The following is a 17,485-nucleotide window of genomic DNA, read 5'->3' as shown; positions in this document are numbered from 1 at the left end:
ATTGAGATAACATGGAAAGTATCCAATGGTTTGCATGGTGATTAATGAGGCAATTAATATTACACTTCAAGTGTGATATGACAGATGATTTCAAACCAATATTCTATAGATCAGATTTCAAATACACGAAAGTCAATTTGTGTAGCTGTGAAGTGTTGAGATGCACCATGTATTAACACAAACAATATATACAATTTTTTTAAAAGCTAAGTCTGTTCACTCAGTTATTGTGTCCATTTGTCTGACTCCCTTGCCTAGCAGGTGTGCTCACTATTTGGTCTCCTATATTGTTGGGTTTGGATGTTCAGATTGGTTCTCAGATTCTTAAAATTTTGCGTGTGTTATTTCCAGAAAGCCAAACTGAAAATTGCTTTGGGTTCAAACCAGAAACAATTTAAGAATACATTCATGATGGAGAGTAAAATGGTGGCATACTTATTAACTAAGGTTATTTCCTAAGTTAAATCAATTGATAGTCACTCAGTAAATAAAGTTTTACATCTGTGACTATTGCTGTTTGTCAAATGCCCAAAAACAATTACTGCAGATAGGTGGTGATAGTATTCCTAATAACAAATACCTTTAATTAGGGCTAATTTATTCTAATAGGTATTAGGTTTGTGCAACAGCATAAATATACTGGATTTGCCCATTGGAACAGGGAAGGTTATTCTAATGCTTCATAAGACGAAGTTTTATAGACTTATAGTAGGCTTATATAACTTCAAGGCATTAAACTCCTTCTATTTACAAACATGGCAGCATTAAGAAAATAGAGTTGTTGGTTTTTTTGCCATCTTCCAAGATTGTTTTTCCAATTTCCTAATCTAGGCAAGTATCCTAGAATTTTGGTTATTATCTGCCACATGTGGGAGACAACATGTTGACAACATGTAGATAATTCCTTTCTAAGTGATAACAGTGTATTTTGTAGACTTACCCCATGAGCATTAATGTAAAATGCATGCTCTCTGTGTGTATAGGAACTGTAGACTGAATCCTTAAGTACGGAATTTGAAGCTGAATACTATCATTTTCAATCATACCATCTATTCTTATTTTATCTGTATATCTTGTAGATAACTTGCTTTTGCAAAACAAGTCTCTTGATGAGAAAACCACCCCAAATCAATGTTTTATCATGTCTGATCAGAGGGAGCAAGTTCCAGCATTGCCTTCTACTTCAAAACAAGAGAGCAAACAAGTCAAAGATATTAACTCTTTAGTACTTATTAGCGACAGCAGTAAAGGTAAATCTCATAAATCTCATTTAATGCCATTTTTATTATTTGATACACTACATTTGCTCTGCTGCTGATTTGTTTTTTTATGATTGGAATGTATTATTTATTTCAAGTACCATAAGTTATTGCTTATAGTTGTTGTTTTAATCCTTTTACAAAGCTCAGAATCACTGTTGTAAGATAGGTGGTCATATAAATTTAAATAAATAAAATGGCTGTTAGACAATTGATTATTTGCTAATTATCTTCTCTGCAAAGTTCTACTTGCCCTGAATAGACCAAACAGTAAGAAAACATTCCTAACAGTAAGAGTCTTTCAGGAGAGGAGCATACTACTTTGGGAGGTGAAAGACTTTCCTCTGGAGGAACAGAGACTGCATGGTCCCTGCTAGATGTGCTATAGTAATAGATTCCTGTGCTGAATAGGATGTTGGACTACTACATGATCTCTGAGATCTATTCCAATCCTACCATTCTGCCGTTCACTATTGTAAAGCAGTCAGGCATTTGTGTTGCCACTTAAACAGAGAACCTGTTTAAAGTAGGAATTTTGAAAAGCAAATAGCACTTCTATTTCACCACTGTTTCCAATCCCAAAGCCCTTAGTTCCAGTCTTAGATTAGCCCATGATTGTTCCTGTCTATCTACCTATCTCCCATGGTTTCACCTGTCTGATATAAGCTGGCACAGTTGGCACACTCCAGATTCCTTTCATTAAACAATTTTTATCTAATAACCCAGGTGGCCACATCTTTTCTATCCATCCATGATCCATGTGGCTGCCATCATTATGGGGCTCCAAAAGATCTTGAAAATTTAGCTGCTCTCTCATGCCTTGGTTAAGATGGACAGGGCTTGTTAGAGAAGACTATCTACATGTTCTGAATTGAGTTGGCAGATGCCATCTTGGTTATTGATATTGCATTGTGTTTTTCATTTGTTCTGTTGTTGTTTGTTGATATAGTCACCCAGAATTGTTTTGGAATTCGTGACACCTAAATCTAATTAAATAAATAATCAAACAAATAGTTTAGGTGAGTTTTTAGGTCTCCAGTAGATAGATATGATGAGGTAGGTGGAAAATACTTGGGAACCCAGTTAAGTGACCCCTTATTTATAAAAACATTGTTCATATAGGCAACCATAATCCTTCATTTCTTTGCAGAATGTTCCAGCCGAGAATGATAGTATCTCTGTATCTTAATCCGTATCTAAATTATAGGTTAATGTACAAACCAAAATTTTAAAGTAGTTTCTAAGACTACCAAAATGAATATCTAATATAACCCTAAGGATAGAAACTTGCCAAGTGAGGGCTGAAGTCAAAACTTGGTTATTAATTTTTAATTATTGACTTAAATGACATTATTTCCTACTTTGGTTGATTCCGCCACACCTCTCTGATTAATCCCAATCTTCCTTCATTCAAACAATGTATTAAAAACCTTACTGTATTATGTGGCATAATCCTTATATTTTCTTGAATTTATTCAGACAAGATGGTTATTAGAGAAAGGCTTTAGACAAGGGAAATCTCATCTCAATCTCCATCCAAATTCAACTCAGCCAGTCTACTGGAAAGCAGTTGATTGCATTAATCAATCATCTCTCCTGTTCTACAAAGATTCTTTTTAAGGGGAAGACATAATTGTTTACTTTTAATATTTTTATATGAGAGATTTAACCAACCAACCATAACTTGCTGTTGTAGTGACAATTCAGTTGAATCTATCCTTCATGTGTTGCTCCAGTGTTCCATTATAATGAAATTCAAAGAAGACTCATCTTCCCTTTGTTATTTGGAAGAATTCATGTTCATTCCACTATCAGATAAGAAAAGTTATATTCATAATGTAGCAAAGTTCTGTATAACTGTTTTAAATGTGTGCAAACAACTGATCACTATCCCACACAACTGATAGCCTCATACCTGCTACTGGTATGTATAAATGAATTATCAACTGCCACCTTTCTAATACTTTATTCTAATGTATTTATTTTTAGATCACTAAAATCCATAGCATATTTCATATATGTTGACTCTACTTCACTTTGTGTTTTGAACATTCATTTCCTCTTTTAGAGATTATTATGTTCAAATCCATAGTATTTGCATGGATAGTTGAATTTTGTTTGTTTATGTTTGCTTTATCTGGTCACTGACCAAAATATACACATGATCTCTTTATTTAATTGTTAAGAGGCAAGCAAGAATGATTAACCATACAATCTGCAGTTTATTGTGCCTCTTAGCATAAATGTGGAGAAATGTGCAGTACATATACAAATTATGTCAGTTGGCCAAATACCAGCTATAGTTATCTGTTTGTGCTAAGGCAACAAGGGTGTCCGTCTCTATTATTCGTTGACCTTGTGGTGCCAATATAGAATCCAGTTCACTTAGAGCTATTACACTATCATGTAGAACTTCGTGTTCCTCCTCAGGCTTCACAAACATTTCAGGTAACCTCACAAGATAAGACCTCATTCACCTGTACAGACTGGACTTGTCCAGTTGACATCTAACCTCTAGTGAATCTCATAAACTCATAATTCAACAATAATACCTTCCAAATGCCCTGCCCATTGCTTGCAGTACCCCAGTAATTGCTGTTCCAGTCTATCCTTCCACAATAGGAACCATGTGACCTTAAAATAGGATGGCAAATTGCAAGAGTGAAGCATTGCCTTTTTGCTGCTATGGTGTAGACTTGAACCTGAGCTCTTACCATGTCTGGACAGCCTTAGTTTTTATTTTTGTTGGTGGCCCTGCAGACATCTTTTTCTTTCTTAGAGGGGGAGAAGTAGATTTATCTACTGACAAAATACTGAATGCTTGAGTATATGTAATCTCCATAGCAGAAGTACAACTTTGGTTGTGGGGGGGGGGGAATCAGAATCACAGACAACAAAGAAATAGGATATTTTTTTTATTATAAATTGTTAAACTTGGAAAGCATTCAATCTTTAACTATCCACTATCACAAATTAATTCCTTGCTTATTTCTGTTTTAATCAGATATTATTTTTTTCAAAATTATCTTTTCCGGTCTTGTCTGTATTTTAAATTTTCTTGGAAATCTAAATACTGAAATTTCCTATGTTTTAACCCATGCTGAGATAATATATAACATTCAATATATGCTTTCAGTCTTATTTATATAGTAGTTGTATAATTGGGTCCATCATTTCACAAAATGTGGGGAACATTGCACTAGCTATCCATAGAAAAATAGAATAAAAAATTTAATTTTCCTCTCCAAAATCTCATACATACATATATATATATATATATATATATATATATATATATATATATATATATATATACACACATACATACATACATACATACATACATACATACATACATACACACACACATAGACACATACAGTGTAAAAATCATCGAACTCTGGGATAGGTATAAAAAACAACTGTTTATTGCTAAGTTTTCGTCAGTCCCCTGCTGACATCATCAGAGTGAAAGCCGGAGGTTGGAGAGTCTGCTTATAAAGCCGGCTGTTTTAGCGCTCTGCTCATCGAGTGCGTAACCAGTCTACCCACCCCCCTCGATCGTATTTTCCCTAATTGCGTTGCATCCTCTTATGTGCATTTGGATCTTGACGTCTTTTTTCCTCTCATTTCTACTTTCCCCTTCCTGCATTTAGCTGTATCAGTCTAATTTTTGTCCAAATAGAAGAATACATGAAACCTGTTAGGTCTTTTCTTAGCATGGCCATCTCAATGTATGGTAACTGAGGGGAAACATCATATGTCCAGTTATGCACACTACCTGGTTCTTGCTGAAAAGAATGGGAAACTGACAAAGTGATGCCTGGTGCCTTAGAATCTACAGTATCTCATAGTATTATTCCCAACTCATATTCCTAGTGCACTTCTGGGTGGCCTTCTCCTATTCTTGCTTTTGTCCCCCCCCCCCTTTTACTTTCTTTCCAATACTGGTAGTTCTGCTTACAGCTTTTAAGGACTGAATAAGACTTTAAAGAGTTCCCAGCCAAAGATTGAATTGCCTGCCTGTGTGAGTAGATGTGTGCCTGTATAAGAGAAAAAACAATAGCAATTATACTTTAGATGGGGAAAAGGAAATCTTCAGTAAATTATAAATAGAGTGTTTCTATGTCTCTCCTGCTTTTTCTAGAATTCCCCGAGTTAAGAAACAAACCAAGTGTGGAAGTTCACTCCAAACTTCATTCAAAACCCTTGCAACATGATTTCATCCCAGAAGAGATATTTGTTGCTCTGACTTCTGCTGCCAATCCAGTCCAATACCCTCCTTTTTTAAGACCACCCAAGAAAACAAAAAGTTTTGACTTTCAGGTCTGCATTTTCACTAGTAGAATATTTGCTGCTTAAATATGAAATCTACAAAGCACTTGGTTAATGGTCTGTTGTAGTTCTGAATAATACCAACCATTGGGTCTTGGCAGGCTTCTATTAGCACAGGCAACCCTGGGTAGCTATTAGAGATACATGTATTCCCTTCTCCGTCTTAGCCACAAGAAGAGACCTAGATATTTTCTGTCTCTTCCCAGACTGGAAGTAGGATTGCAGGATAAGAGACCACTAAGCATAATAAATGCAAGGTGGCATGTGAGAAATGAGTGGAAGAAACAACAGACTTTCATTTTGGCCATAGCAAATTAAACTAGAATTTTTAGATCATGATTTGTAGAAAATGTTGTAGTGGAGGGGTTCTTAACACTATACAGAGCCAAAAAACAGATAAGCTGTATTGTAGCCCTCGTCAGCAGCATGAGATCAAGTATGCTTAACCTGTTAGTATTCCTAATAAGTCCCATTTAAACCATGATAGTTTAGGTAATGTTAATTTCCTGCAGACTTCCACACAGTCTGCCTTTGGTTATGTGGATATCTTCAGAGAGGAGAACGTTTGCATGTAAGGCTATGTATACACTGTTTTCTATAAGTTCCAGCTTTTATCTAGTTGAACACTCTTCTACAGTTGACAAATAAAAATCCTATTAAGAACATACAAATGTACCATATCCATGATAAATATGTATTGTGCATATCTATAGGAGGCTGATATCCTTGAGAGGCATCAGTGAGAAAGAAGCGGGGATTAAAAGTGGTACTGATTTAGTGAACTTCCAATGTTATAAAGCCTGAATAGAATTATTTATGACTGAAGCACACCAGTGTGCCTCTTTATGTTGTATATAGTTCAATTAGGTATTAGAGGTTTAAAATATCATGGGTACCCTAGGACTATCCAGAACTTTTTAAGTATGGATTAATCTTCTCTTCTTCAGGGTTGCATCCGTACAGCTGATGGAGTCTGGCAACATCCCATTCGTAGAAATAAATTTCGATACCTGATACAGCATCCTATCTGCTTGACTGGAGCTGGAAGGTAATAAGATAGAACTCTAGAAAACCTTCAAATAAAGTTATTGACATATTAGCTGTTCCTTTGTAAAACTTCTGTAGCATTGAGAATGATGAAAAAACTACAGAGCATGTTGTACTACTATAAATAAGGGAAGCAAATCTGCAGAATGGATTCAGTGTTATCATTAAATCAAAAGCTACATTATCTGGGTTTGCACAACATATTGCTGTTAACCATATTTTAATATATTATGCAAATCTAATAGTTGCATAATGTACTGTGCATATCTAGTCAAAGTGTTTGAGACCATGAAATGATGAAGTTTTCAACCGAGAATAGGAAAGTAGAGAGCTGAACATCTGAGATAATGGGCAAATAAAGATGAAAATAATGGGAGATAATTAAGAGTTCATTCCGAAAGGTGTAAGAAGGCAAGAAAATGTTTTGGGCAAACATTGTTACAATAAACAAAGCTACTTTGGGTGGAATGGGGACCTATTAATAGACAGGTTGGCTAGCAGGCAAACATTTTGACGGAGAATACCTGAAAATTAGCATGGTATTTGCAGACTGTGTGGTTAGATGATTGTATGTTAGTACTCTTCTCAGTTTTGGAGGAGAAAGAGTAGTTCAGTGAGTTCTGTAGCAGTTTCCCAATTAAACTGTTGTTTTCATTCTGTTTGTTAAGGGATGTCTCTTTTCTGTATGATATCATCTCTCAAAAAGGAGCAAGGGGTCCTTCCTCGGGTGCTGTACCTCATAAAAGTTTGAAGCAGGACGCAAATGCAGCTAAGCCTGTGAGTCTGCCTCTTTGCCAAAACATTGATAGTATTAAGCACAGGGTTAACATCTGACAACATTTCACAACTCTCAGAACTCTGAGAGGTATGACAGAATTTGGACTGAGCACTAAGCATTTACAGGACCAGGAGAGCATGTACTTGAAACAGCAGGGCAGGTTGTCATAAGCACTACTTTTTTTTTGCATATCTGCATTTAGTCAGGTTTCTATCTCTACTCACATTCTCTTAAAATTATAAAATGCCATTTGGACTTCAAATAACTTTATGTTCTTGGGGTTTTGTTTTGTTTTGTTTCAGAATAAAAACATAAGACAAAAATATTCACCAGCTAATTTTTCTAGGTCAGGGGTAGGCAACCTTGGCTCAGGAATTCTGGGAATTGAAGTCCACGAGTCATAAAAGAGCCAAGGTTGCCTACCCCTGTTCTAGGTCATGCTTAGTGACTTAATGTGGAGACAGTACTTAAAACATAAATTATATTTCTTAAACCTAGTAAAATAATACTGAATATCCTAACAATGATGCAATGGCCAGGGCAGAGTAGAGATTGTTATATTCACTGTTTATTTAGAGACCCAGATCAAACAACAAGCTGGCACTATCAGCACTAATATTTATTTATTAAATGTATATCTCACTTTTCATTCAGGAGCTCAAGATGCCATATGTGTCAGTCCTTCTTCCTATTTTTCCCCAGAACAATAATTGTATGAAGTAGGGTAGGCTGAGAAAGACGGAATGGCTCAGACTCACCCAGTGAACTTCTGTGGCTGAGGACAGACTGGCTGGGTTTTCCTACACATAATCTATTACATCCTGCTGGCAAGCAGAGTGCTTGTTTGTTAGTGAAAACCATGATTTCAGGTAGACAAGATTTATCAATTGATTTTTAAAAAATCTGGATTAAATAAACTGCCATCAAGGCAGTTTCCCTGCTTTCCCAAGCTGTTTCCCTGTAAGAAGACACACAATCAGATTTTACTAATGTCTCCTGGTATATACTTTCACAAAAAAATTGTTTTTCTCCCATAAGTTTGAAAATGTAAGTAAGTAACACACTAAAAATGTCAGGAAGCATTTTTATGCATATCTATAAAAATCAGTACTATCTTTGGGGGAGCTTGTGAACGTTTATTGTCTACCTCATGTAAACTTTTTTAATTTGTTCTGTTTTTAGAGAGCAAATGTAGCAGACACCCTTGTTCCAGAGGAATTTCATATTGTAAAGAACAGAGGTGTCCTGGGTTTGGAATATTATGATGAGTGAGTACTATTATATGCTTTTGTACCTAGTGGGATAAAATCAAGAGCATCTGCAGTTAGGCAAAAATACATGGTTAACTACTGGTTTTGCTCAAACCTCTTCGTTCCTTTGCTATCTAATTCATGGGTTGCCACATCCAAAGTTTCCAAAGTCATTCAGAACTTGAAAATAAAATTGAATCCTTCATTAATGGTTAGACAGTATAATGAAATTGGTGTAAATTAGCCCACAGATGGGCAACATTTTAGTGGCTGGAGAACCCACACCTGCAGTGACCAAAGCAATGATGCAGAATGGGTGAGGTGTAATCATGAACAGTGACAGGGACACAAGATTTGGAGAGATGCTTGGATTTTTTTCCCCAAACAAATGTTGCATTTATTTTAAGTCTTATTTTTGTATATATCCTGCCTCTCACTGTCAGGAAATCGCACCAGTTAAGTTTGGTAGCATAATAGAGAGGTCTTCTAAGGATGGAATAGGGAAGTCTTTGAAACATGTGGCTTCTTTCTGATATCAGAGTTAAACTGGGATAAAAATATATTTGGAGAAGTAAGACAGAAAGTTTTCAGCATTCCTTTCCCAAATAACCCTTTCATATTAAATTAGACCTCAGCTATCATCAGGTGCAGTAAGGCCTTATTTGGCCGTATTTCTCAATTTATGTAAGTTAATAAGTATATTTATTGTACATTTATGCAAGTCACTTATGATTACATGTTACAGGCTTTCATTCTTCTCAATACAAAGCCCTCCAAAGGGCACTTGCATTTAGCTGCTTATTATAGAATTTGATTGTTTTAACTTTTTACATGTCATTAAAAGTATACTACTATCCAGAAGCAACAGATGGAAACTAACCAAGGAGAGAAGCAATTTCAGGAGAAATTTCCTGACACAACAATTAATCAGTGTGGAACAACCTGCCTCCAGAAGTTGTGGGTGCTCCATCACTGGAGGTTTTAAAGAAGAGATTGGACAACCATTTGTCTGAAATGATATAGGATATCCTGCCTGAGCAGAGGTTGGACTAGAAGACTTCCAAAGTCCCTTCTGACTCTTATTCTGTTATTCTGTTATTTCATTATTTTTGTTTTGTTTTCAGTTCATTTTTGATATCCTGGAGAATATTATCATACTACTTTCAAAATATAGGAAAACAAATGATTTTTTTACATGGACATATGTTCTTAGTTCTGTACTAGCCTCCTTGCAAATGGGTGGGCTTTTAATATAGGTCTGGGACAAATTGCACTACAAATGCATTTGACTTCATTTAGCATAATGTTCTAGTTATATAGTATCAAAAATATTTAAAATAAACATGCTATTAATCCTGCAGTAAAAACCTTCATCAAGCAGTTTCACCGATTTTTACTTCCTGCAGTAAATATACAGCTCTGCTTGAAGATGAGGAAAACAGGCTGCGGGTTTTTCCATCTATGTAAGTAGCACTTGTATACTGTACTTACATTCAAAATTCTTCAGTTTTGTGTGATATAAAAATTATTGGGCAATTTCTTCTCCTCTGCTTTATTAGGAAGCCCGTTGGGAGGCTGGAAGTTCTCCAGCTGATGAAAGTGATGGATACTCTGCTGGAAAAGGCTGGAACAAATGATGAGAATGTTGGTGTAGCAGGGCTTTCGCAGGTAATAATTTTCCTGATACTTCTGCAGCTGTAGTTAGACTTGTGACCATGCATTAAGCAACTGTTTGAAATCACAACCACACTGAAAATGTAACTTTTGACCGGTCCTCACATTTACGATCATCGCAGTGTCCCTGTGGGTCACTTGGCTTGGGCATTTGGAAACCATCACATATTTATGGAGGAACAGCATGCCATGGTCACATGATCGCCATTTGTGACTTTCCCACCCTGCTTGCTATAATTATGCAATAGGGAAGACATCGGGGAAAATCGCAAGTTGCAGTAATTTGGTGTCTTACTTAGAAGCTGTAGCAAAAAAGATTGTGAAACTGGGTGCAGTCATGTGTTGCCTCACTTAATGACCATGCCACTTAACAATGAATTTTTGGTCCTTCTTGTGATTGTAAGTCAAGGACTACCTATATAAACTTTTTCTTTCTTTTTATGTGATTAGTATAAAAGTTTATCTAGGCCAGAAGGAAATCTGCAAATAATGGTAGAGCAGGTGTTCTGTACTTAAATAGGTTGTGTTAGTAGGTCAACTTTTAAAGGCAAAATCCTAATCTTGCAGTATTAGTTTGATATGCCATATCTCATTGCATTGTTCAATTATGAATTTATAGTGGTGATGATACATTGCATTTCATATATTTTAACAGAAAAATGGAATAAACTATTAATAATAAATGCCAAAGATTGTCAAGAGTTTTTGATATGTAAGAGGCCTGACCCCTTGTCTAGTCTAAAGAAAACTAAAATTCTAACTCCTTAAGCAAAGGAAACTGACTTCCATAATTGTTTTGTAGTCCCAGACAAGTGTTCAGTGGTGCTGAATTATATTTAGCTATGTATAAATCTGTATTGTCTATATCTGATTATCATTTTAAATTAGCAGCATGATTAAATAACAATATCTAAATAACATGTCCCTATATTTTTTTTCTGCAATTAATCATATTTTGGGAATTCATTAGGTTAATGAAGATTGCTCTTCTGGTTGCTGGTTTTAACAGAAAAATCAAAGAATGTTATTAGATGAAAAGATAGCATGTTAATGTATGCTGTGTTTGGGAGAACAACTATCTTAGCATTTTTAAAATAAAATTATGGGCCATGACTTCCTATTGTTTCAATTTTCTCCTCTCTGCAATATTTTTTTTCTTGATGGGTATAGTTAAATCCAATGCACTGACTAATGCAGACTTTGGTTGGTCTGTATTTCTCTTTTCCCTGGAGAAATGGGCAATTGAGAAACAATCAGCTGAGTTTTACCCAAAGTACAGTATGCAATACCCTTCATTAAAATTAAAGGTCAAAATCTCTTTTAAAAAATTTCAGATGTAGTTCTTTGGGATATTCTGACTATTCAGCCATAACATTGAATAGTTGAGAGTGGCACTATCAGTAGGATCTCTTCTATGAATAATTCAACAATCATCCAACTAGAATAAAAATGATATTAACATGTTAAATATATTTCAAAGTTTTTATTTTCTTTCTCCTAACCCAGGGGTGTCAAACTGCCGGCCCGTGGGCCGGGTGCGTCACGACGAAACCGTGCCCACCCCATTGCCGGCAATGGGGAAAAAGTTCCAATACGTCGCATGACATCATGTGACGTTGCGAGTTTGACATGTCTTCTTAATCCATTTAAAGGGTAGATACCCATTTTATACCTAGTTCTGCAAAAATCTTCATGGTTTCCACATATCTTTCCCAAGATGCACAATCTCCTGGAGGTGATAAAGGTGGAACAGAACATCTACAATATTGTGTTTCATGAAATCATTCGACAAGTCAGTGTGGATTGTGCAGAGCGAGGAGAACTCCTCTCTAAACTTAGGTATGGAGGTATATAATCCAAAATCTTAAAATTATTCACAACCAAATATGACAGCTTTATAAGTCTTCTGATTATCGGTATAGGATTAATTCTGAAGTGTGTAAGTCAAAGCCTACAACTATACCCTTTCTAGTTATCAATGGGGAGGAATGTCATAAAAGATACATGAGTTCCATTGTATCATCTAAACTTCTCTTGATTTTTTAAATAACCTAGTCCTGTCTAGTTTTATGTACAAATGTTCCTTCTCTATTAGTAATTTCCCAGTCTTTGTAAAAATAAGCCTCCTTTTAAATTATATGCAGATATGGTCAAGAAAAGTAGATATTTTTCTCCTTTTACTTGTTTCTTACAGACAAAGATATGTGGAATTGCTAGAACGAATTCCTAGACAGATGAGGAATCTCTACAAAGAAATGATGGCACAGAGAGTAATGGATAAACACATTACTGATGAGTTATTCCATTTCAAGCAAGCTATAGGACAGCTGACAAGGTCTAGATCTGGATCATTGCTTCAGTTTCATTTTGTGAACAAAAACCGTGATGGTTGAAAGTCTCTGAATATATCTGTCCTTACTACAGGGAACTAAATACTATCCGAGAACATGATCATAAAACCACCTGTGAAGCCGAAAAAGCCTACAAGGAGCTGGCAAAAGCAGTAAAGGAGTCAGAGATGAATGCGAAGTGAGTCTCTTGTTATGTTGATGGCAGTGTTAATCCTTGTAGAATTTGAGACTGGGGAACAGTATTTCTGAGTGAAGAGTGGGATAATATAATTGGAAAACATTCAGAAATCTGTGCAAATTGTGCAAGAGCAATAAAAAGTGGACTTTGAAAGATCAGTAACTGTTTTCAAACTTCTTCAGTGGCCTCTCTTGGTGTCAAGGGTACACTTCTACAACTAATGCTAAGGATTCCTAAGCTAACAGCCAATCAGTTCTTGGAAAAGGCTTAGAAATGTTTGATTTCTTTATATAATACAGCATGAGTAAAATGTATACTTGGCCAGTGCAGCTCTTGTTTCAGTCTTCAGACCTTTTCTGGTTCTGATTTGTGAAAGTAAATACAAATCTTTTCTTGGATGTCTCTCAACCAGATGATTCTTCCAGAATTGTGAAAATCTGACTAAAACTCATGATTTAGCAAATAATGATTGCAAATGCAGCAAATAATGATTTTGATTATATTCATTGTTTGTGTCTTTTACTTCATGATCTGATCAGGTTTTAAATCTGGTCTGTCATTCTAGCCATCTTTTTTTTTTTTAACATATTGCCATTTATTAGATTTATTGTAATTTCTATGCTTTGATTGTTCTGAAACCCTCAGAGTCATTAAGAGTGAGGTGGAACACAAGTTCAGTAAAATTATTTATTATTCTTAGATTACATAAAAATATTTGTTATGAATATTCTGTAAATAATAAATGGAACATTAATGAGGTAAATTGTGGAGTGTGTTTTATATCACTTTCTCATGTCCTTTAGTCTTTTAGATGAATATCGTGAGCTGTACGAATTGCAGAGGGCAAGACTGGAGGCTCAGATTCATCAGTTAACGCTAGAAAAAGAACTGTGGAGCAGTGCCACATATGATATAGCCTTAAAGGTATCTGATGAAACAGATAAAAGTGCGCTAGCATATGATAAAGTACAGTAATTTCTTCTTAATGTAATTCCTTTTAGTACTTTTGCCTGTAAATTCTTGAAATCTAATTAGTAGTTTTTCTCATTTATTCTTTTTTTATTTATGATGTCAAAGGTCCCAAACCCACTTTGGGATCAAGGAAAACCTGGTTTACTAAGGCTGAGAAAATAAAGGCACACTTTGGCTTATGAAGCGTTAACCAGCAATCGCAAAAACAAAGTCAGCGCTGGGAGCTACTGCCTTCCTGCGCTCTAAATAGATGGATATCGTGCCCCACACGGACCCGCCCTCTGCCCACCTAACCACCACCCGGAGCGACAAGCATGAGCACCCAACCCACAGCAGAGTTCCTCTTCCCCCAGCAAGCAGCCTATTCAGGGCTCAGTTCTGTGGCAGCAAGGCAAGCCATGGGCTGTAGCCATTTCAAATCCCCCGCCGTTTTTCTCGCCGATCAGCTGTTCGGCGGACTGCCCAACAGGTGAGCCAACAAAACCGGAAGTCCCGGCCAGCAGCCATTATCCAGCATGTCTGTCAGGCAGCAACTGGCTCCCGGCCTCCAGATGGCTACCGCCTCCCAGCTGAGCTCTGCGCAGCGTCTGGCTCCCTGGCCCTCAGAGGAATCACTGCCCAGCTTGCCACTGAAGAAGCTGCTGCTGCCATCGCTCTGGTCGCTAACAAGACACACACACCCGGTCAGTGGCAAACCCTGCAGGGGCATGACATATACTTTTTGAGTGTATAAAATTAGTTATAAATGTGTATTTCATTTACCCTTAGAACAACTATAGATTTCCACTTTACAATGAGATAAAAAAGGACATATTACATTTTAATATATATTTAAAAGTAACTATTTCTAAGTGTTTCTAGCTCAGCTCTCTCTAACTAAAATGTAAAAATAAATTTGTATTATTTTAATATATCAGCAAACCTTCCCTTAAGGTCTCAGCTATATATACACACACCATTTTAATCAACATTAGAAAGGAACAATCAAAAGCATTGTGCTCTGCAAAGTATGTGCATTTTTGACCATACAGCAATCCAAAATTATTTGTTAATGTTAGGTGCAAAGATGGATGGAAGAAATCACATTTGCTTTGGAGCAAACAGAATTTTTTTCCCATTTAGTTAGCCTTCTGTTGTGTCTTGAAATGCAATGTATCTGTGATTAAATTTCACAGGCAATTATTTTTAGTGTTTATAACATTGTTGATACAGTAATGTGTGATGCTCTCCATTCCCACCTTAAGTGTAGCACAAACAAGTATTCTGGGGGGAGGGGGTGATGAGGAAGCAAAACCTAAAAAAAAATAATGTTATGCATCAAAAATTATTTACCTGTAAAGATTTATTACAATTCTGTAAATAATACAATATATACAGGCATCTTTTACTTCTGGGGATTTTGAAAGAATGGCATAGGTCAGTGGTTCTCAACCTTTTTAATGCCGCGACCCCCCAACCGGTCGTAAGTCGAGGACTACTCAACCGGTCGTAAGTCGAGGACTACTCAACTGGTGCAGCACTGTTTGCAGAATGGGACTTTTGGCGGGCTCAGAAGGGCAGAGACAGCCTGGACAATTCCTATTGGTTGTTGAAAGCCAATAGAATTAGACTCTATTCAAGAGAGTCTATTCTATTGGCTTTCAAAAGCCAATAGAATAAAAGGGAGTAGCACAGCTAAGGAAAAGGGGGAAAAAAATGGCGGACTGCGTTGTTTGGCGACCCCTGTGAAATGGTCGTTCGACGCCAAATGGGGTCGTGACCCACAGGTTGAGAACCACTGGCATAGGTAGACAGTTGATTGTTTAATTGGTTGGTTATGTTGAATAGGTTTTTGTCCCACTCTAGAAAGCTATATCCTTTCTTGCCTCAAATGCTTTCATAACAGAACAGTTAACTTTGCTGACTGCTGAACTCATGTGATGGTTTAAGCGGCAGAAACCTCAGAAGAGTTCAGTATTTTTATTTCTTTCCTTGTCATTTGAGTCTGTAGCCAAACTATACAGTATATGTGACAATTATCAAATATTTGGATAATATTAGCTATTTTGAAACTACTTCTCTCCCTAATTTTTTGATCCGTAGCATAAGACATTGTTGAAGGAAAAGTCTTCATTATGGTTCCTTCCAAGCCAGAAATAAACAACATGGCGACTGCTTTAGAAAGAAGGTTGCAGTTTATTGAAGAGGAGAGCCAGACAGAAAGATGGCTCTGGCAGAAAAGAGAGAGAGCACATGTAGGGAGTGGGTTTTTATACCTTGAGTCTTTTGTTTGGAGTTGTTCCTGTGGCATGAACTTTGACCTGAGTCTGCCTTTCTGGTATTCTGATGGTGGTGGGTTAATCCTATTATGTTCCAAAGGCCAATCCTGCTTCCCTGGGGCTATGGCTGATGACTCTTAGATTTTTGGTGTGAGGGATTGTTGATTCTAAGGATCTTTCTTCCTAATCCCAGTTTCCTGGCTCCAGTCTTTCTGACAAGCTTATCACATCTGCAATTCTACAGACTTGGTTTCTGTTTGGGACAGAGAGACTTGGGGGCGAGGTTGGTTTCTGCTTTTAAAATCCTTTAGAGAAATCTATTCTGCCTTTTAAATATTTCCAAAAACATTTCTTTCTCTGGGGGGGGGGCTGACTTCCCACAATATGATAGAACAAACACATGGGAATTGACAGATATTAATCTGTACATAATTAAAACAGGCAAAGAACATATGATTCCCCTCAGAGTCCCTCTGTGAGGGAGATAGGCAGTGCTTAAATATGACAAATAAATTACTTTGGAACTGAGTTTGAAAAATAATATTGTATAATTTGTGAGATGAGAAAGATAATTAATCCCAAATGAAATACATGGCTTCAAAAGGCAGCTCAATTATTTCAGGGGGGTTAGATAAACAGGTCTGTTGTCTCAAGCACCAGTATCCAATTCTAAACAAAGAATACTTTTTTGGGTCCATGTATGTTGGTTCTTTCTGAGTATTTAAATTTTTTATAAGTTTATCAAAATGTAAAATATAAAGAAAAATGAAAATAATTTCAAAGTAAGGGAGGAAAAGGGGAAGAAGAAAAAGTGTAGAGGAAAAGGGGAAAATGAAAGAAAAGCATTGACTTTCTACTCTTTTTAGTGCAGTAAAACAAGGTAATAACATACTACCTCAACTTTTTGCTTTTACATAGTAATACGTACTAGCCATTTCTGCAACAACAAAGCAAAATCTAAACTCAAAATTTCATTTTTTTCTCACCTCAACCACAAAGTCCAAAAGCGATTTCCAAGTAGAAACAAAGTTAGCTGTATTCTTTTCTTTAATTAAAGCAGTCAGTTTAGCCATCTCTGCTAATTCCATCAGCTTTTTTGCAGCCAATCATCCATTGCGAGAAATAAAGCATCTTTCCATTTTTGTACATAGAGCATTCTTGCTGCTGAGTGTTGGTTGTTTCCAAGAAACAAACCAAAAACTGTCACAAAGTGAAACTTTATTAAAAGGTATCAGAATAGAGTGGGTTCTGGAAATAAAGAGATATGAATGGACTTGCTAGCCATTCTGTTCAAAGATACTTTGCTTTTCCGTCTGGACAACTGAATAATCAATGAAGGTTGGAGGAAAGGTGTAGATTTGACTGAAACCCAAATTCTAAGTC

General features: G+C 36.3%; 1 protein-coding gene across 6 annotated transcripts in view; it reads left to right on the top strand.

Moving 5' to 3' along the window:
• The window catches only part of AXDND1 (axonemal dynein light chain domain containing 1), a 94,518-nt gene that overhangs the window by 13,980 nt on the left and 63,053 nt on the right, over positions 1-17,485 (top strand). For all 6 annotated transcript variants that reach the window (XR_005556029.1, XR_005556030.1, XM_039337172.1 and 3 more), the window contains exons 2-12: positions 1,080-1,250; positions 5,407-5,585; positions 6,542-6,642; positions 7,310-7,418; positions 8,602-8,687; positions 10,076-10,132; positions 10,229-10,337; positions 12,061-12,182; positions 12,538-12,678; positions 12,768-12,872; positions 13,676-13,796. Coding sequence is in view for 4 of the 6 variants with exons in the window: in XM_039337172.1 (XP_039193106.1) it covers positions 1,080-1,250; positions 5,407-5,585; positions 6,542-6,642; positions 7,310-7,418; positions 8,602-8,687; positions 10,076-10,132; positions 10,229-10,337; positions 12,061-12,182; positions 12,538-12,678; positions 12,768-12,872; positions 13,676-13,796 (1,301 nt within the window). In the remaining 2 variants the exon portion in view is untranslated. The remainder of the gene's footprint in view (positions 1-1,079; positions 1,251-5,406; positions 5,586-6,541; positions 6,643-7,309; positions 7,419-8,601; positions 8,688-10,075; positions 10,133-10,228; positions 10,338-12,060; positions 12,183-12,537; positions 12,679-12,767; positions 12,873-13,675; positions 13,797-17,485) is intronic.

The sequence above is a fragment of the Crotalus tigris genome, unplaced genomic scaffold, assembly GCF_016545835.1.
Source record: "Crotalus tigris isolate CLP2741 ecotype Arizona unplaced genomic scaffold, ASM1654583v1 scf7180000017668.6805642782:7212621, whole genome shotgun sequence".
In the NCBI taxonomy this organism is placed as follows: domain Eukaryota; kingdom Metazoa; phylum Chordata; class Lepidosauria; order Squamata; family Viperidae; genus Crotalus; species Crotalus tigris.
This window is presented reverse-complemented; position numbering and strand designations above follow the sequence as displayed.